This window comes from Limulus polyphemus, unplaced genomic scaffold, assembly GCF_000517525.1.
Source record: "Limulus polyphemus unplaced genomic scaffold, Limulus_polyphemus-2.1.2 Scaffold566, whole genome shotgun sequence".
In the NCBI taxonomy this organism is placed as follows: Eukaryota; Metazoa; Arthropoda; class Merostomata; order Xiphosura; family Limulidae; genus Limulus; species Limulus polyphemus.
In genome coordinates, this window is record NW_013666176.1 from 492,936 (window position 1) to 514,413 (window position 21,478).

Genomic DNA, 21,478 nt, shown 5'->3' on the forward strand with positions numbered 1-21,478 from the left:
GAAACAAATACATCACAAAAAAAAAGTTACCGGATTTGTTAAGCTGGAAACTATTAACTTGAACATAAATATTTTTCTTTCGTAATGCCTTGTTCTAGTAACCTGACAATGTACGTTATAACATATTTATTTGAATAAAGTATATTTTTCTATTTTACAGAAACTGACGGAAAGAGTTATACTGCTCTGACCCTGGCAAGAAAACACTCGAAAAATCGGTCTTAATCCTCCAGACAACATTACGTGTTTGTTCTGTCATTGTCACAGCTACTCATAACGACATCTGATCGTACTCCTATTTTAGCTTCTAGTAAACGTATCGCTAGATTACAGTTTTGACACCAGACGGTTCTATGCCACTTCGTGCTCACTGTTTACTGATAAACATTAAGTCACAGCATTATCTCGGATATTCTATATTATTGGAAGTATAAGTGATGCTGGCGTCAGTCTCCATATTTGAAGGTGTAACTGGATAATCTTTTTCAATTGTAACGTGCAACCACTGCAGCTATGAAAAGGAATCAAACACACACGTATATATATACAGACAGACAGACACACACACATATATATATGCGTGTAGTACTATTTATTTTCTGTTTTTGCTCTTTTAAAAAAGGCAGGTTCCTATGAAATTATGTGCACACACCAACACAAACACACACCTAATCTATGTTCGTAATTTAAGCTGTAATAGCATCAGGAAAATTCCGAGATCCAGGTGAGGATTTCCTTCTGACCTAGCCCCCCCCCTCCCTTCCTGTATACTGCTATGCCTTAGCTCCAAACTCACCCCCCTTCCAGATCGCAGGGAAAATCATTTCCACGTATGCTCAGGCTAGTTTATTTTGCTGGAATATTCACAAGTCCAGCTGTTCACCATCTCAGAGAATATCTGCAACAACAATATCCTTTGGTTATGGTAACAAAATTTCACATTTCTTACTACTATGCGATATTTTCTAAATTGCGGATTTCCTTCAGAGTAGTCAGTAAGGGCTCACTAATGGGAGAGTCAAATGATGCTAAGTTACAAAATTTGTCTTTTTATTATCTCTTTGGTTTCTAACTGAGTATGTTAGGAAGAAAGAGTCGAATCGTGGAAGGTGCAATAGGATGATCTTTATTTATGTTGTAAAACACAATCATAGTTATTAACATAAAACAAATTGAAACAAAACAGGCAAGTGGATCTGCAGTGAATGTGAGAGAAGGGAAGTGAAACTTTTGTAAGCTCTTTCTCACCTGTTCAGGATGTGCCTCTCCTATAAGATAAAATAAACTTACAAAATGAAAATAAGCCCTACGTTAAGAGAAGAAAAAAAAGGACACAAAAGTTATTTAAACAAAAGCGAAGCAAAATCTAAGTCTCAGGAAAATGATTTAAATAAAGAAATACTCAATCTTACCAAGAACTCTAATCTGCTAAAAAGTTAAGTTACAAAAAAATCTCCTAAATACAAAAGAATCAGACAAAATATACAATAACAACTTAAGCCATGTTTGCACACTAAACACTATTCTGCACATGACCCTCGTTCACTCATTCTTGATTATAGGGTGGGGGAAACCCCAGGCCATTATTTAGTTCACTGATAGGAAGGTCAGCTTTCTACTATTGGACGACACGCGATATCTTCTTTGCAAGAAATTCGGTTAATTGCCAATTAGTGGATACGGCAGTAGACAAAGCGAGATAAAAAGTGAAGTTAAATGTGTTTGTTTGGACTACTATACATTTTACAAAATTTTCGAAAAATTACATATTAATTAAGGGGTAGAATGCACTTGGTATCATCTTAAGTACAAATTGAGCACAATGTTACCTGATCTTTGCAATAATGAGGGTTTGATGACCTAGCAAGTTTAGTAATATTTTGTAAGTGAAATGAAATTGACAATGAATTAAAATACAACCACTTTATTTACTGAAGATAACGAAAGAACGACACCTTGGTTGATTGTGATAGTTGGAAGGATTATTATGTTGGGATTAAAAGCTAGTTAAAAGCAACATAAACTGTATTGGAATGAAACAATAAATTATATACCTCTGTATTTAAATAATAGAAAGAAAATAAATTTTATTTGAATAAACTGAAAATGGAGTGACTGGTTAACTACAATACTAGACACTGCATAAATTCCAAACAAGATGAGACTTCATCAAATTACACAATCTTTTGTACACTGAACAATCATGCGTCAGTCAAGGTAATGTTGTACACAATACAACTATACCGTGAAACATTAAATAGCTTTCATGAATAAAACCTGATACAGAAAGCAGAGCTCAAATTAAATATTTTTTTGATATTTTGTTTCCAAGTCTTTATTTAGAAGAGTTATGAAAAAACTTGACTCCCCCAATTACAAAACAATTCAACAGCTCAGACAAAAAGAAACACCTAGGGTTGATATAGCACACACCATCCATAAGTTTGACATATTCCAAAATGTATTTCTGGACAAATTTCAAAATTTTTGTTCCGAAATAGATCTCTGGAAAAATTTAAGAATTTTGGAAATATTAAATTTATAATATAAAAGAGTGAGTCATGTAAAAATTTTTGTATATCATATTTCTTAATATTCTTAGTTATGTTCAGATTGCCATCTTCGCGTCAAACAACGCGTTCGTGATTCGCTCGACTTGTTATAATTTTCTGTAACATTGCTATTTTATTTAAAGGTAGCGTATTCTGTTTAATTGAATTATATAAAGCTATAATAATACAAGAGATGAGGATTTATAAAATATGTAGGAAAAAAGATTTATAACGTAACGATATAATACATCCGTTCCGTTTAATATCGTCGTCTTAACTTAAGAAAAGTATCTTAAATGTAATTACTTAATCATGATATTTGATGAGACTGATGCGATATTTACTCCTTTTCTTAGTATAAAATTACTAAAAATAAATCACTTAAATACGTAAACTGTTAGTATCATTCACGAAATTTCACAGAATTATATGACAAGATTATATATATTTCACAGTAGAAGAATTAAATTGAGTTGTAACATTTCCACTAGGTGAGAGAAGTAATTTCGAACAATTTTTTGTCAGAAGTCACGCGTAAGTTGGAATATATTTTAACTTTAATTATCTTATTGTGTTTAAATGAAAGATCTAGAAAATTGTATTCATAGTAAATATAATGTAGTAAGAGTTTTTTAGCTTATTGAAAGATAGAATGCTTAGCTGAACACGCTGCAAATTATTTTATTTTGTTAACCCAATATTCGTACAATTACAAACTGCAGTAGTCTAACACGAAGCTATTGTTAGGCCTAACATAGCAAGAACGATTATCATTTGATTTCGTTAGCCAAAAAATCTTATAAAATTAATTTTCTAGATTTTTCTTTATTATTTTTACTTTCATTTATTTTGATCAGAGCAAAATCAAAATTTTAATTCATAAAATATTAAAGTGACAAAAAGGAGCTTAATAGCCCATCAAAGATGTCCCTTCCAGTCCAGCTCCAGACTATAACCACCCCTCACTATTTATGTATTCATCCAAATTTTTCCTAAACTCAGTTAAATTTTCTACCTCCACCACCCTTGAAGGCAGCTCATTCCAAAAGCTAACCACCCTGTTTGAAAAGTAATACTGTCTAAACTGCAGATGACTCCTATGCTGCCAAAATTTGAGTTTATGACCCCTTGTCCCTGTGTATTCACTGCTAAACACAAAACTTTTTGATGCATCTATATTATCAATACCCTTAATAATCATAAACACCTCAATAAAATCCCCTCTGACCTTTCTCTTCTCCAGAGAAAACAAGTTTAGAGATTTTAATTTCTCCTCGTTGGACAATCCCATCATCTCGGGTATCATCCTAGACTCCTAGTGGTCTTCTCCAAAGAAATAGATTAAAATAAAAATAAACCTAGAGCCTGAATTTTGGCATATAATAGTAACAGTACATACAAGTAATATTAATAATAATAGCATTACTGTTAGGGAGTACAAGAGAATTATATTTATAAATTATAGTTCTGAACACACAAGTGTGTGAATGTGAAATCACAGTTGCAATTACACAAATCTCCCATAGACAAAATACTAAATTATTGTACTCCAAACAACAAATGAAAAACTTCTACAGTACTATTACACACTGAGTTTGCAAGGTTTATTTCAAGTAGTATTACTGTTAACATTAACAGCATTATTAATGCCACATTGTAACTTTTAAACTGATGTTAGTACTATTATTTTAGATATATTCTTCAGTACAAATTAAATGGACTGAGTATGACTATGAAGCATCATCAGCCATTAAAACTTTTGTGTTTGTCACTTCAAGTTAGATATAATTATTAATATCATTGTTAAAGTATTGGGTGGAATAATATGACACATGACTAATTTTCTATCAATTGGACGTAGTTAAAATTTTCTTTACCAATAATATTATTATTAAACATCAAATTATTGCATCCACTTTAGTATTAATAGGCATTTGTTTTCAACTCAAGTTTAATTTAAAAGTTGAAGTTAGTCACTCATTGTGTGTTTCACATGTATGTAAACCCTGGCTGTTAAGGCAAAACTTTAAAATTAAAAAGGATAGTCATATTCAATGTGGAATTTGAGGTTATACTATCATGGTAACATTTGGTTGGGCTTTGGGGTAGGTTTTGGTATATTAAATTACATATCCACAAAACATCAAAAAATCTAAATTGCTTTCTCAGTCATAACTTTTCAGTAACTAAGATCTACAGCCAACTTGTGTTACCTTGCTTTGATAGAAAACAAAATGACCTACTTTCTAACTGAGAAAAGGGTTGAAATACGCCTACTTCTTTTGAGATTCCATCTTTTGTCTAGTCTCTATATAGGTGCTTAATGTAAATATAGGAGCTACTCAATATAACTTTTGTAGTAGTTTTTGAAGGAGGTTATAAAGGATATTTGGCATCAGCAGGGCATGATATTAATGTTTGCCTGAGGTAATTTACTTTTGAAGCAAACAAGTTGAGATAATGGTTTATCTACTGGGCAATTAAATAATTTTCATGTAGATCAATATCAAATATGACAAGAAGTTGACTGTGAAAGTGTTATTCTGAAGCTTCAGTATTTGTATTAGCTAGTGCCCACTGCTTGTATATGTGCAAAGTTTGTTCTTAATGCCAAATTTTATATTGTAGTCTCCAGTTACAATTTGTAGGCAAAGTAAATTTCAATAGGCACCACACAAGTGATTTAAAAAGTTAGTGTATTATGCTGATCAGGGTTATTCAGAAATTTTTGCTGGATATTAGAAACTATTTAGGAGCAAGATAGTTGGCATATTCATATTTTTCCAGAAAAATATAAAAGTTATTAAAGGTACTAAGAAGCAGGAAGTTATAAAAGACAATGGGATTCTGCTAATGAGCTAATTAATAAAGAAAAATAAGGAAATAGTAATACCTGATTGTGTAGACAGTGACAGAAGTAATTAGAAATCTAGCAAATAAATGTAATAACTATTTTATGAATATTGCAGAAAATTTATTTAAATTGGTAATGAACTACGTAAAACATTTAATATATATGGAAACAGAAGTTCCATGTTCTTATTTCCTGCAGGTAGTGAGGAAGTGAAATTATAGCTATTAGTGTAAGAAATTGTAAAAGCCCAGGGCATAATGGAATTTCATTGAAAATGTATAAGTTATATAAAACCATTAGTATACACTTAAAATGTACCTAATACAACGAGAACTTTTCAGGAGTTAAAAAAAGCTGTAGTAATTACAATGCACAAAAAAAGATGGTAAGAATAATTATGTAAATTACAGACCATTTCTTTATTACCAGTATTTTCTAAAATATTAGAGAAACAGGTTAACTTTTTTAACAAGCACAATTTTTTTCTCTTAAAATCAATATGGAGTTAGAGAAGGGTTAAATACTAATGAAGCATTATTAAACTTCATTCAAAATATTTATAAGTCCTTAAGAAACATTTGACAACTATCTGGACATTATAAAGATTTTGTGAAATTTCAAAATTTTCTGATGCATAAAAGTATTTTTAATTTTAAAATGAATATTACTTTGCATGATAGATAGGCAACATGTGAAAAGAAAAAAAAAAGACATGAGAAAAACATTGCTTTATAAACCTTAAGACTTAATAAAAAGATTTGATATTTTGCATATGAAAGCATTTTAACGTTTACTGATAATCTGCCAAATTTCATTAACATTCAATTACTGATTTAAAAGTTATAGCATGAAAACTATAACAAGCACAAATTGATTACGAGGTTAATCCCAGGGACCGAGCTCGTGCTGAAAGAGTTAATACAATAGAGAAACTTGTGAATTCCTGGGTAATAAACATTATTCACCAACAGATTATATAGATTAGAACAATTATGTTACAATCTGTGAGATGAACATGAGTCATGATATTACTTAATGTGTTACTATAGCCAACTTTTTACAGTGCTTTTGTGTTTGAAAAATGGATGAGGTTGTAAACAGTCCATGAGTGCTGTTAGCATTTTCTTTCTACCAGATGTAATTTATATGAGGTTTGAATATTGTGTCAGCAAGTAATCAAGTGTTGCATATATGGCTGTTCCCAGAAAAAAAAGTAGTTTGACAAGATCACACAACTAGGCCATGGTTAAAGTTTTTAAAAGTGGCAGTTAATGCATCTGCTATTTCAAATTACAAAAAGTATTATTGCATTTCATAAAATAATTTCTACAAAATGTTTATAATTAACAATACAATACCACATTATAGTTCATGCATATTAGATCACTGGGTTTATTGAGGGGGAGGGGATTGAGAGACTGATCAAAGCATTGTTTATAGCTTATAGGTGTCATGAAATTAAACATATGGTACAGTGTCACAATATTATTTCTATTAAATTCAATGATAGTGTATTGTTTTTATTTTTTCTACATCTCTCCTGTGACATACAAATAGAGCAGGTGTCATGTCATTTATTAATGGGCTGTAAAAATAGAATTTGTTAAATAGCATTTACTAGCTTTTGTGTTACCCTTGAAAACAGAAGCACTGTTGTTGCTGTATTTATGTGAGACATGTAATTTCCATGGTATGACCTGTGGTAGTACTGAAGACATGGATGTTGCACATTTACAATATTTTACATATCTCTTGAAAAAGAATAAGTCAGCAATAAAGCTTCATTATCATATGACTGTTGAGTCATTACATCACAGTTTGACTTTTACTAATGGTTTAGGCTTTGAAAGAGAAAATGCTACATACAAGTTAAGTTGTTATTAACCCTTTTGTTATGGGCATTCTTTACAGTGCATGTCATGAGGTTTTTAGCAAGTTGCATTTAAAATTGAATTAAAGTACAGTTCATTAATGGTATACCAATAAGTATAGCATAAAAATGTAGCCAATAACCCATATTTTAATAGTGTATATATATATATTTTAAATTCTTAATTTTCAAAGGCAATATTAAAAAATAAATCATGAATTTCTTCTAGTGTGAGAATTTTGACATTTCCCCTCTTTAATTTATTTACCACCCCTCTAAGAAATATGAAATTTGACACAAGTTTCTCATTATAATGTTGTCATTGCTCAGGAGAAGCATAATTTTTATAGCTTTCAATCTTCTTTGGTTACAGAGCCATTAAATAGAAAATCAGACCCCTCTTGCCACACCCAACTGTCACATCCTACTATCTTTGAGAAGTTGCCTATAGTTTATCTCACCTTTAATACTGTATTATTTATAACCAATAGAAATCCAAGGTTTTCATCTATCATATGATGTATTATATTACATTGTTTACTGTATAGAGAATTGTCAATTTCACTTTAAGTTCAAGCCTTATTCCCATGGAAAACGCATTGATGAGCTTAGATGAACTTGTAACGGCTCTTGCCGCATAGTTAGAAAGCCAGAAAATGTGATAGCCATGGGACATTGTCTGCTTTTTGAATGTTATTTTTCTGTGTTCTCTAGTGCATTATTTAATTAAATAAAAAATTTAGTTCATTACTAACATTAGTATAAAAAAGTAGGGTTAAGTGTCATCAATTTTTGACTGCAAAAAAAAAGTACTTTATTTCTTGTTTTTCATATGTATCCTTTATTTGTTATTATAAAAGTAACTAAAGTGTACAAGTTGGAAATATTTTGTGTTAGTTAAGGTTAGATTAAGTAAAATAAATAATGTAATGAAAAAATTTTTCATGCCGAGAACAGCTTGTGTGTAGTGTAATTTGTTAGAGTTACTTGAACTGTATGTTTGCCAAGTGATTTACAACTTATAATGGCATGAATAGTAGTCAGACACAGGTCAAAGGGCAATAAAACAATAAAATTTAAGTATAAATGGATGTATACCATTACGAGTTTAAAGCTATTTAGGATAAACAAATATAGTTTCATGATACAATTTGAAGTCATTCTAGAAAGAGAAAAAGGGTAATTTAGATTTATTTAAGTTTTTTTTATGGTTACGAGTTCAGTCAAATTAACCAACCATGTATAGAGTTAGGGTAGAGAAAATAATATCAAAAAGTTTGAAATTTATTCAGGAGGTATCGGAGACTAAGCAAATTAAATTGGAGATTTTTGAAATAACGAAAAGTATTTTTAATTTTAATGTGGAAATCACTTTGCACTAAGACTAATAATAAAAAACAAACTATATATATATATATTTATTCACAGACAGATCTTTTGTAAAAATACTTCTTTAAAAGTTGCCACATTTTGTGTAGATCACTTACATTATTAAAAGTTATAGTATGAAGTACAAAGGTTACGAGGTCAGTCAATTCGACTGAGCCTGTGGTGAGAGAGTTAACATGTAGTGTTAAGCACTAAGTTATTAATGTGTATCAAGTGATTAGAAGTGATAGGAAAATTGAAAGGTCAACAGATGCATACATATGAAAGAAACAAATAATGCTAGATTGATATCTCACACAGTGTCAGAGTTTTCTCACTCAAACTCATTTCACTGTCTGGTCCTTTTATCTGTGGAAAGTACTACTTCAGAGTGAGGATTGAACAAAGTAGCCAAGGTGAAATTTTGATTCTGGCAAATTGTGTTTCAGACTTTTCTCTCAAAAATGCTTTCATTGTTCCCAGTAATTTGTTTGTCTTGTTTAGATAAGTGACAGTGAAGAGTACTCACAGTTGGAATAATTTATTGTGTCTGTGAAGCTAATGTTTTAATGATTTCTTTAAATAGTTGTAGCAATTTTAAACATGACTGTAATATGAATCATTGATTATTATTGAGATTGATAATGTTATCATCAGTTGCATAGAGGTATTTTTTTCCTAAAGCCTTTGAAAGCATTAGAATGTTGAATTCCATTTTGCCCATACCTCTTGTACAATTTTTTTTTTTTGAGGAATGTTCAAATAGTCATTAATTTTGAACATGATAGATATGAATGTTTAAATTGTGTTACAATCATTGTACAGATAACTGATATTGATTGTTTTGTAACAGGAAACATTCTTATCCACTGCTGCAGTTGTTTAGATATAAAATGCAAAGAAGCCCTATTAATTTCAGAGAATAAGCCACCTTGGAATTTTTAATAATTACCGTTCATATTTAATTAGTATACTAACCTATGTGTGATTTAAATAGTATGATTTTCTTTGCTTGCGTGTACTTTCAATTTCACAATGCACTACAATATAATTTCAACAATTATATTCTTGCACGAAGTCCAAATTTATTATGCAGGCTCAAATTATTTTGAAATCTTCTGTTTAAGCCTAAATTGATTAGTGTCTTGCTTGCCCCAGTGACGTCTTAATGGTGAAACATTGGCTTCACTAAAAACAATTGTTTTCTGGAGTAATAGGTCATGTTTCATTTATCTTTTAAACAATAAAAGAAGCTATATTTGTGATACTAGGGTTTCAGTGCTGATGAAATAGCAAGTTAGTATAGTGGTTGTTACTGTCCGAGTATACAAAAAAATTTATATTAGAAAAAAAAAGTGTAAAACTGTTTTTACATCTGTCATTATAATTGTATTTATGTAAATATGTTTAATATTTTAATATATACACATTTAAAACACCACATCTGTTTTAGGTCAAATAATACAAGTCGAGCCTTAATTTTTTCCTTCAAAAGGTACGTTTACATGTTTAAAAAAATTCTCTGCAATAAGAATGTATTGTCTCATTGGTGTTTTTAATTTTTTTTGGTAGATTATTTTTTATTTCATAATTTGCCCTTGCATATTATGTATCCAGTTAAATTACAGAGAAACCTCAATTATTTTTATCTTGCTTCTCTATCATTCATGAATTTTTATATTTTCAGGTGAATTAATTTTTGTTTCTTTAGCTGCATTTGTATGAGTCAGAAAACAGAAAAGCCGACACTATCAGGTCAACGCATCAAGACCAGAAAAAGAGGTTTGTTATTGAACATGTTCAAAAGTTACTAAGATATGTCTTGTAATAAAAAATATGAAAGAGTTGAATGATATTTCTGAAATGGTTTTAAAAAATGTTGTCCTAAAGATATAAAAAAAATTATATTTGGTTGGCTAACTGTAAATTATGTATCAATTAAATAAAAAGTGAGTGATATTTGATGGTTAGAAAAGATTGCTGGTAATTGGGAATTCTTTTGGTATGTATTTTTTATTATATTTGATGAGTAATAAAATATTTGCAAATAAATGTAAAAGTTCAAAAGTAGAAAAACTTTCATACATTTTGCTAGATAAGTAAAACATTAGTTTACTTTAGATATGGCCCCCCAGTGGCACAGCAGTATGTCTGCAGACTTACAATGCTAGAAACCGGGTTTTGATACCCGTGGTGGTCAAAGCACAGCCCATTGTGTAGCTTTGTGCTTAATTACAAACAAACAAACTTTAGATATGATAACAGATTATCTAAGCTATAAAGTATTAATGTTTTATGTTTCATTATCAAAACAATTATATTTCTAATAAAGTCACTGTAATAAAATTGTGGTTTAAATAAAAGAACCATTACTGTTATTAAGATGTTTTGATGTTACACTTATATTTCATTTACAACATCTCATTGAAAGATATAAGAATGTGTAATAAGCTAGTGGAAAAGGCTTCTCAATCAATATCAAAGTATGGTTTTCCTTAAAACGTTGTGCTTGCAGTCAGCTTTTTCTTTTTAAATACTTTTGACCATTGTTTACAACTAATCTAAATTTTTGTAATTATGCCTGGATTGTCAGTTAGCAAAAAAAGAAAGAAAAATACCAGTATGTCTTGATAATCAGTGGTAAAACACTAGGATCCATAGCTTTTTGCCAGTTATCCACTGCTCATTTTAAGTTCTACAATTTGCTTAGTAGATGAGATTGCAGCTATGCAATATTTTGAGCTATGTTTATTTGAGATGTATGAATCATTATAATAACCTATCAACGTATGATGCTGTCAGGGTTTTAGTAAATGAGTGAGTTGAGGATTCTTCTACAGTAGGTGTCTGTGACTTGTTGGTGATAAAGTTGAACAATGTTGAACAACAGTTCTTTACGCTATAGGATCTTACAGTTGTATCTCAAATTCTAAAAAAATTCTCTTTTCTTGTCAAAAGTTCACACTGGTAGTTTCAATTACTTTAGAATCCAATTGACAAGGTTAATTATTTTTCTTTTCTCACAATACAAATCAGTGAATAATTCACTTACGTTCCCCACGTAAGTGTCCTGAATCTTAAATAAATGTCTCCTTTTTGTCAAAGTCCATACAGACAAGTTCAATTAGTTTAGAACACCCTTTGTCAAGACAAATTATTCTCCTTATCTCTATTAAACTGTGAAACTCACTTTCAGATATCACCCGTTATGGCTAATCACTCGCACACTGGCTAATTTCATGTTTTTTTTTCCGCTAACTAATTTTCTGACTGAACTTGTCTTCTTTCTTCACTTTACTTGCACTTGCTTGGTCAGCTATATTTATATGTTGCCCAACTAAGGCCTCAAACTTTCTCTAAACTGTGTGAGTGGCGCTGTAAGGTAACAATACTCACTTAAGTAACAAAAAAAATATACTGAAAATTTGAGTAACATAACAATATTAGTAAAGCCTAGACAACAATGTAATTGCAAACATAACGTACGACTCGTACAGAGTTATGTTATGAAATTTTGTCACAATTATCACCTTTAAAATAATTACTTTTAACTCTCTTGTTATGAAAAATAAATAATCATTAAATATTAAATTACCAAATAAACTAAATAATAATGCCTACACTAAACAGTCTTGTATATCCAACAGATGCCTTATTTGTCTTCTTGGGTTAACAATGAAGTTGGTCAGTTCTTTAAAGAAGATGACATATTGATCTAGTCATTAAACAGCTGTAATACAAAAGAATCACATCATTCCAACCTTTGTTGTTCAAAGTACCATATATTCTTTGAACTTTTCCTCCAAAATAACAATGTTATCATTTGTATGAAGTAAAAGAGTTGAGTCGCAGGTTTTCCAGATAAAAGAAAAACAATAACATTGATCATGTAACATTTAATGGTTAGTAAAGAAAGTAAGACCTTAAGGGTGCCACTATTGCATGCTTATAAGGTATGTCTGTTCTGAAAGTGTTAAAAACTGATCTTTGTGTGTCTTAGGTTACTTATAAATAGAGTCTTGTACACCATATCATTCTCAGAATAAATCAATCTGAAAAGTAAATGTCTATCATCTATCTAAACCCGTATTTTCTAGATGAAAGAGAGAAATACGACCCTTCAGGATTTCGGGACTTGATTCTGCAGGGTCTTAATGAGGCTGGATCTAGCTTAGATGCTGTGTACAAATTTCTGGACACTGCTGGATCCAAGCTTGATTACAGACGTTACGGAGAAGTACTTTTTGATATACTTCTTGCTGGTGGCCATCTAGGTAAGTAAATATTTGAAGGATGAGTGGGGTATTTTTATTTAAATGGAGAAAATAAGCATGTGTGCAAAAATCATCTCACCTGCTCAGACTTAGTATATTTCCTTTCAGAAGTAAGTGCTTTCTCTAAAATATTTGGCAAACAGTTAAATAGAATAATTAATCAGCAATTTGATTTAGGGAAACTAATAAAGAATACAGTTTCTTAATATTTGCTGTAATATGAATTTCTGGTGCTGGTGACCAGTTTATTATATCCAATGCTTATGAAATGAGATGCCAAATTTGTGGAAAAATGTGAAATACAATTACATTAACCAACCATTCATACAGCTCTACTCATTGTGATTGCCATATTACTTTTTTGCTTCAATGACAATTAAACTGAACCGTATTAATGAATTTGTATAAGTATCTTGCTGTGATGAAACTGTAATGAATAAATAAATAGATAAAGTAAATAAATGTTTTCTGAATTACCGGGATAATTTTTCAGTATGTGGGTAACGTTATGTAAGTTTTGGTCATCAAACTTGGGGTAGTTACTTTATCAGGCTGCTGTTAAGAAGGCTCAGGGTTAGTATACGTATGCTGCTGAACAGTTCTTCATTTTCAGCTGTGGGCACATTATAAGAGTGACAGTCAGTCATGTTTTTTAATTCATTATCAGACACAGCTATTGTGGCAGTGAGTGCTGCAGGCTGGCTCTCTTTTCTTGGACACTAGTTGAAAATTAGAGATAGTTATATCTGAACCCTAGGCCATGTACACAAATGATGATATTCAGGTTAAAAATACCAAATGTTGATTAACATTATGAATATTATTTTATTTATCAGAGTAGTTAACTGTGTGAAATATAAAAAGTTATACAATTTTGTCAGGTGTAAGTCACCAAGGAAGGAGCATGCCACTTTTTATAGTTTTATGCACTAACCTGTAAATCTTCATAATTGGTATCAAGTAGATGTCAGTATGTGGTGATAGTGTTTTAAATTTATATATATTGAAAACTGTGATGTCTGTCTCGTTTGAAAACCTGAGCACACAGGCAAAGCTCAACATTCACTTTTAAAATGATGGGAGAACAAGCATGAATAATATTGATGCCAAATTTTATTTCGCAGGCTGAATATTCTACACTAGACTGTTAGGAATTAATCACACTATCATTCACATTTCAAAATGTGATGTAACTTAAAGAATAAAAATGTAGATTTACCGTATGTTATTGTTGAGCAGTTCTAAGCATGACTGAAATGCTCAACAATTAATTTTCCCGGTTGGCTCTGAGTGAAACCAGTGAAGTCCATTAAATAATTTAAATTGATAGATTACTTAAACTTTTCCCATTCACTGGGGATGGATACTTTTGCTTGTGAACCATAAGTTACACTGATATAATGTTTTTACAAATCACTTTGAATGAAAGCATTTCTTATAAAACTATTAACATAATAGTAGTATGAGTTTTTTAACTGGTGAGTATCTTGTAGCAGTTATATGTAACAGTATTTTTAGATTAGATTTTAATAGATGATTTGTCTGTGACATAAAACTTCAAAATGAAATATTATAAGGTATTTTTTCAGCAGCAACTAAATTAGAAACATATTCTATCTATTGTTATGCTGTAGAAAAGTTAGTGATCTTTAATTAGAAGTCAGTAATTTTCTATTTGAGAAAGTATTTCATGTTCAAGGATAAAACATTTATAAAGAAATGCCTAATTTCTTACACACTACTAGTAATATAAAATTAAGTAAGTTATTTTCCTAAAAAGTACAACAGTTTTTATTATAGTTAATATTTTGCTTTATTTACTCATACAGTATTAGTTATTGTGTCTGGCTTATCACGTAAATAACTGTTTTGTTTTTTTAGCCCCAGGTGGCACTATCGTTACTGATTTTGATACAAACAAGCTTTTGCGTACTGAGGTGTGCGTATTTTCTGCCGACGATGACTTGGACTCTCTTAAAGGCTATGCTCAGGTAAAGTTTCTCTTCTTTATTTTTTAGAATATTGACATAAGATCTGTGCTTATAATCCAGTTTGTTTTAAAATGAAATATTGTATGAATAATCTGTTTGACCCAATTCATGTAGATAAATAGGAAGCGTACAGTTTCAGCAATTTAATGCACAAGAATTGTGAAAAATTGAGTAAAAGACTATACATAAAAATTTTTATATAAATGTTTGATGAATTAATAAACTCTGGTGTTTTAAAACAATTTGACTTTAACATTCTAAGATGTTAATACTCTGTTTATTTAACTGATTACAGTGAATGGCCTGGAAATATACTTGATTGTTAAAAATGTTTTTATATCCAGTTTCTTAAGGTATTTAATAACAATTAGGCTAACTTTATTTGGACTAAATTCTATTATTCAAAATAGAAGGACAGTCATTATTCAAGAAGAGCAAACTGTAGTGAATGTCATGATTGACATGTTTGCAGAAAATTTCGTTGGAGTTAAACAGAAAAAATAAACTCATTACAAAACTGAAATCATGTTTCCTTCAAAAAACACAGAAAAAATGTGAATAGACTATTAAAATGAGCCCAAATGAGTTGCCTTTTCCTTTATTTTCAAAAAAGAATCTTACTGTAATGCACACTATTTTGTCTCTCGATCTGCTCTCTATCTCTTTCTACAGTTTTGACCTGAACATCTCCAATAAATAGCCCACCCTGACTTAATGTTGATAAGAACATTTGTCATCATAGGCCAACAGCAAATGGCTGATTGCTAAGTATCTGGTTGGTTTCTCGTTTCTGTCAAGTTCACTTTTAATGCCTCCTATAATACTGCCAGATTACTGTCTGTAGGACAGGTATGTCTGCTGGTTTCATTAAAAACAAATAGTGTTTTGAAGAGTTCCCTTTTTAAGTTGCTCTTCGATGTTAATTAGAAACTGGGATGATTGAAGAAAAACAACTTTTCTTTGTAATTGGGTGCTGGTTTAAACATGAAGTGTAGTCTAGTGAGAGAGAGAAGGGAAGCAATCGAAAGCTGAGTTCGTAAATATATTTCTTCATTCATCCGTTTCCTTTACAGGGAAAAAAATTAAGTTATACTCAATGATAATGAAACTACTGAATTACTTCAGTCCTCTTTTTTCCAGGTATGTTTTGGCGTAAATAAATCTGTATTAGTTTCATGTTGAGAAAAAAATAGAAAAATTAAGTTGCCAAAACATACCTGGAAAAAAGAGGACTGAAGTAATTCAGTAGTTTCATTATCATTGAGTATGTAAATAAATCTGTATTCGTTTCATGTTGAGAAAAAAATAGAAAAATTAAGTTTCAGAACTACGTGTAGAAAAACAGTTGAAATACTTCAACAGTTTCATTATCATTCAGCTTAATGTAATATGGCAAGTTTTTTTTCTCATTTAAACAAAATACCTGTCCTAGTTAGAGTCAGTTATAAGAGCTTGCATTAAAAAACATTGAATTTTCTTTCTTATAAATGCAGCTGATTACAAAGTTGGTCCGAAGATACAAGTATCTGGAAAAAACATTAGAAGATGAATTCAAAAAGGTAAGCCCAAGTTATAGAAAAATAATTTAATTTGTATTAATTTTCTATTTGCTCACTGCAGTTCACGTAATTGGTACTGAGTCAATATACGTTATGCACACAGCTGTATGGTATTAAGAAAATTCACACTTAGATAGTATTTTTCTTAAAGATTTAAGAAAAACAAACTAAAATTCACACATCTACGAAATATTGCAATTCTCAACTCTAGCTTTTCTATTTTTAATTGATTTTTTAGTTGATTTTTTTAACTCCTTCCACTATTTGTGACAGAGTGATTTTAAATTTTGCATGAAGGTACTTGATTTTCCCCCCAAAATATAAATGGAGAAATATTTCTTGAAAGATTTATGAGGGAGCTCCAAACATGGGAGGAGAAGTCAAGAGGTTTTGGGGATCTCTGGTTTGGTTGCTGCTTTACCTGAAAATTGTTATTGACATGAAGATGTTTTAAACAATAATTTCAATTCAGATTTTTGAAATTATCATTTTGAGAGATCAAGGTGGTTTTTGAAGTTCTTTAGGATTAGTTACACTGACACCCCTTTACATGAAAATTGGCATTTACACATGTAAGGAATAAATCAAAATACTGTAGTATATGTATTTAGATTTTTGAAATTTCTATATTTAGTTTTCCAGGTGAGTGATCAGTTGGTTTCCTAGTCCCTCCCAACTGTGGGGTGTAAAGAAATGGTTGTTTCTTTTGAATTTTCACAGGTAATGTGCTAGGTAAAGATACATGGGTTTAGTAAAGTTTGGAGATGGCTTTAATGGGTAATGAAGAAGACTTTATTACATATTTAACATTGGAACAAATCTATGTTTCAACAAGGTTTTGTCATCCCTCAGGTATAAGTAATTTTGTTCGAAACAAGAATATATATACAGTTTAGAACAAGTAGGTTATTTGACCTGAGATTGCTTAACAGCTTAGAGTAGAGTGGTTTGGTTAAAATATTTGGGTTTCTCGAACTTTTATTTCTAGGTGGTATCAAAAGGATGCTGTCATGTTTTTTTTTACTTATAACATATTAATGTTCAATCCAGAACTAAAAGCAGAGAAGTGTAGAAAGCACTAACTTTAACTATAATTGAAATAAAGAGTATATTATACATTACATGGACATCCCTAAACAAGCACCTCAAAAACGCCTTTTTTTTTTTTAGGTTCTTGTCTTCCTGAAAGCCTTTTCTCCTGAAGAGAGAACTAAACTCGCCAAAGTTACCTGTATCTTGGTTGGGAGTGGCCTTGTTCCCAGTGTGGTGTTAATTAGCTGTCTGCAAGATCATCTGATTAAAGATGGTAAGTCAGAATAATAATAAAGGCGAAAATTGGTTTGTAACTAAATGTATTACCTAAAGTAAAATTGGCAGATTGTTTTATTTTGTTTGTTGGATCTAACTGTTATTCAGGTCTCATTTATAATACTCCTCTGACATCGAAAACAAATAAAATAATTTAATTTTTTGAATTTATAAAATAAGACATTCTTTTTATGCATATGTGTTTTTTTTGTCATTTTACAGGTATTGCTCTCCAGTTTTTACTGGATTTCTTTAAGACTTGGCTGTTAGAGAAGGATGCCCCTACCTTGTGGACAGCCCTTCGTAAAGCCGGATTAGAAACGAGATTGATGGTAAGTGACAGTTTCACATAGCTTGCCTAAAGGTTTGAGAGTTATTTGGATTTTTAATTCAAAAATTGCATTTTCATGTTGTTTTTTAATTATTTAATATGGTAGGAAACATTCAGTATGTTATTAGAGAATTTTTTTTCAACAAGTATATGTGTATAAACCATTGGTTCTAATTAATATGTTAGGTTTAATATCTAGAGTAGTTAACTTTCTTCATTATATTTAATTTATTTAAAGTCAATTTGAGCATTCTTTAGTCAGGCCTATTAATTGTTACATTTGAAAACTATATTTGGTAATTACTAACATTAAAACTTTCTCATGAAATAGTAGACATCTTGCTAGAGTAGAAAATAATTTAGTATTTGTAAAATATGTTATACATTCTTAGCAGTTATAAAAAATACTTGTGCATAATTAATTCATATTAAAAAATAGCTGAAAATATTTTTGAATTGAATGGATATAAAACATGAAAATTTGTGAAGTTATAAAGGTTAGTTTTCAGAATAATTATGAAAAGTCAAATAATACATATCTCTTGGAGATAAGAACTAAACCAGTATTCTTAAACCAGTCGTCTTAAGTACCATGTGTTGAAAGCCATCATCTAGAATTAGTTTTTTCAGCTGGTATCATGATGTCAATTCATAGGGTCAGGCTTTTCTTTTCTATGACCATTTGGCCGAAGTTAACAATGTAATTATAAGATTGCAAAATAATTTTTTTTTCCCTTTATTTTCAATAGGAATTTCTTCCAACTACTCGACAAACCCCAGAAATTTTCCATGAAACTTTTGAAAACCATGGTTTGAGCTCCTTGCTTGATTATTTGGTTAGTGAAACTTTATAAGACAATTTAAAGACAGTTTATTTTTTTAATTGTACCTTCAAAATTATTTTTATTTCCTTGTCATTAAAAGAAATTTGTTTTTAAATTTTATTTTAAAGAACAAATACATTTATCGCTGGAATGGAAATAGACGTGATGTCATAAATTTAGCAAAGCATTTATAATCAACCTTTTAGCATACACTAGCTGAGAGTACCCATTAAGGAAGCAAAAATTGTTTAAAGAAAATGCTCGATAATGTTTTCCTTCCCTCCTTTTTTTTGTTATTTAATTCCTAATGACCTAATAAGATGCTAATTGCATACCTTGCTTTGTGAAAGGTAATAATTGACTCTTTAACTGTTTAAATACATGTGAATTTTAATTCAAAGCCAAAAGTCTCTTAGAAAAGTGAAAATGTGTCATATTTCAAGGTGTGTTTTATCTACCCCCACCCAAAGCAACTTTGTAATCATGCATGCTTATTGATGAACATGTTTATCATGTATAGAAAGTATCAGGTCAAACTAAAATGCCATGTGCAATCCCTTTGACAGCCAGCTTGCCCAAGAGAAAGCTCAAAGATCTGTTGTACAAGTCAGCCAAGAGAGCTCACGCAGCCTATTAGAGTCAGCTTCTGTAGAAGGGACTGTGGCTCTTCTACTCAAGCAAAAAATAAAATGTTTATTAGTGTAAAATAATTAGAAATTAAACAGATTTTGGGAAGTTTTGTGCATATTAATAGCTTGTAAACTACTCAACAGTTGGTTGTGAAAGATACGAATGTAATACTTTTATGGTATGTCAGAATACAAAATAAATTATAAGTTCTTAACAGTACAGTTACAGTACAAATTTGACATTTGGGTTCCATTTGGTTGATTATTAACCACACTTATAATGCCCCATTTTAACCTTAAAACGGAAAACAAATCTACCTTGAAAGAGGGAGCTCTCTTCTCAAACTCGTCCACCTGCGGTTTTCCATTTTTTGGAAACTTGACCACTCTATGATGTATGTTGAACTCGAAGCATCTACACTGTTTTCATCTACTATAACACATAACATAATTTGATATAGCCAAAGTGTGAAGAAAGCATATCTTCGTAAGAGAAGACTACAAGAGTAAATAACATTTAATATTATACTTTTACAGAAAGCTCATCAGGACACTTCTGTAAAGAAAGATCTACAACAGCAAGTTGTCCCCCTTCTGAAAAATGATGCTCCAATGAAAGAGGTTAGTACATGGATTGTGGGTATGATAGAAATTGCTTAATCCTTGTTAGATTTTTTTACTTTTTGGAAGGACTGATGTATCAACATTGTTATGTGATTTGTTTTATTTTCTTCTGCTTTTTTTGAATTCGAAATAATCACAATTCATAAAGTAAATAAGCTTATGATTTAAGCATTTGATATTTCAGACTTTCTGATTTACGGTAAGTCTGTTTGATGATCAGTTTGAGTTCATTAATTCTTAACTTTCTTGATCAGCTAAATAAATCATTTAAGTTGCTCGCAGTTTTGTAAAACATATCTTGTAACATTTAGTATTGAATTGAACTTCATATTTGAGCTTTGATTTAAATAGAGTTACATTTAGTTTGGAACCAGTCTAGAGTCACAGACAGGTACACTTATCCTGCTTGCATCATAGTTCTCTTCAATTTAAATAGATGTTTGATTTTATTTTTGATATTCACCTGCTTCCAACACTCATTAGTTTTTGCTTCTAATATGCCCCCTAGTGCCATGGTGGTAAAGTTGCAGATTGAGCCTGGCATGGCTTGATGGTTAGGGTGCTTGACTCATAATCTATGGGTCTCAGGTTCAAATCCCTGTTACCAAACATGCTTGCCATTTCAGCCATGTGGGTGTTATAATGAGATGGTCAATCCCACTATTTACTGGTAAAAGAGTGGTCCAAGAGTTGGAAGTAGGTGGTGTTGACTATCTGCCTTCCCTCTAGTCTATGACTGTTAAGTTAGGGGTGGCTATCTCCGACATAACCTTTGAGTAACTTTACACGAAAGTCAAAACAAACTAAATGTAGAAACCAGGTTTTGTTACCTGTGGTGGGTACAGCACAAATAGCCCATTGTGTAGCTTTGTGCTTAAATAGACAAAAACAAACAAAGCTTCTAATGTGTTTTTAATCATGTAGGCTAATGTTTAGAATTGTATGCAGAGAGAGAGGAACCATGGTTATATAATACAGTTAGTTCTGTCTTTACATTGAGGATAAAAGTCATATCATTGTACAATATGATAACATGCATATTTAATAAAGTATTCAGATTTTTATTACATTTGTTTTTAACTTTAGAACACCTGCCAAAGTGTCCCATTTTAATCTATTATGTATATAAATGTTAACACTTTTTTTTTTCAAAGCACAGTTGTAGTTGTAACTAAAAATATTATGTCTGGATCCTGCAAGTCTTTAGATTTCCTTTTGAACTATGCTTATACGAGGCCTGTGAGAAAAGTATCCGACCTTTGGCCGGGGAATAAAAACTGGAATACCTGGAGCG

The 21,478-nt window shown here is 30.7% G+C and overlaps 2 protein-coding genes across 2 annotated transcripts in view; both read left to right on the plus strand.

Annotated features, from left to right (window-relative positions):
• LOC106459137 (venom allergen 3-like) overlaps positions 1 to 529 on the plus strand; it is a 31,963-nt gene extending 31,434 nt beyond the window's left edge. Inside the window, exon 8 of the mRNA XM_013918724.2 lies at positions 161 to 529. Within this exon, the coding sequence (XP_013774178.2) occupies positions 161 to 225 (65 nt within the window). The 3' untranslated portion in view covers positions 226 to 529. The remainder of the gene's footprint in view (positions 1 to 160) is intronic.
• A 2,481-nt stretch (positions 530 to 3,010) lies between these two features.
• The window catches only part of LOC106459138 (basic leucine zipper and W2 domain-containing protein 2-like), a 37,057-nt gene continuing 18,589 nt past the window's right edge, over positions 3,011 to 21,478 (plus strand). Inside the window, exons 1-9 of the mRNA XM_022385567.1 lie at positions 3,011 to 3,086; positions 10,332 to 10,426; positions 12,742 to 12,918; positions 14,800 to 14,909; positions 16,403 to 16,468; positions 17,639 to 17,774; positions 17,999 to 18,108; positions 18,857 to 18,943; positions 20,098 to 20,181. Coding sequence (XP_022241275.1) covers positions 10,366 to 10,426; positions 12,742 to 12,918; positions 14,800 to 14,909; positions 16,403 to 16,468; positions 17,639 to 17,774; positions 17,999 to 18,108; positions 18,857 to 18,943; positions 20,098 to 20,181 — 831 coding nt within the window. The 5' untranslated portion in view covers positions 3,011 to 3,086; positions 10,332 to 10,365. The remainder of the gene's footprint in view (positions 3,087 to 10,331; positions 10,427 to 12,741; positions 12,919 to 14,799; positions 14,910 to 16,402; positions 16,469 to 17,638; positions 17,775 to 17,998; positions 18,109 to 18,856; positions 18,944 to 20,097; positions 20,182 to 21,478) is intronic.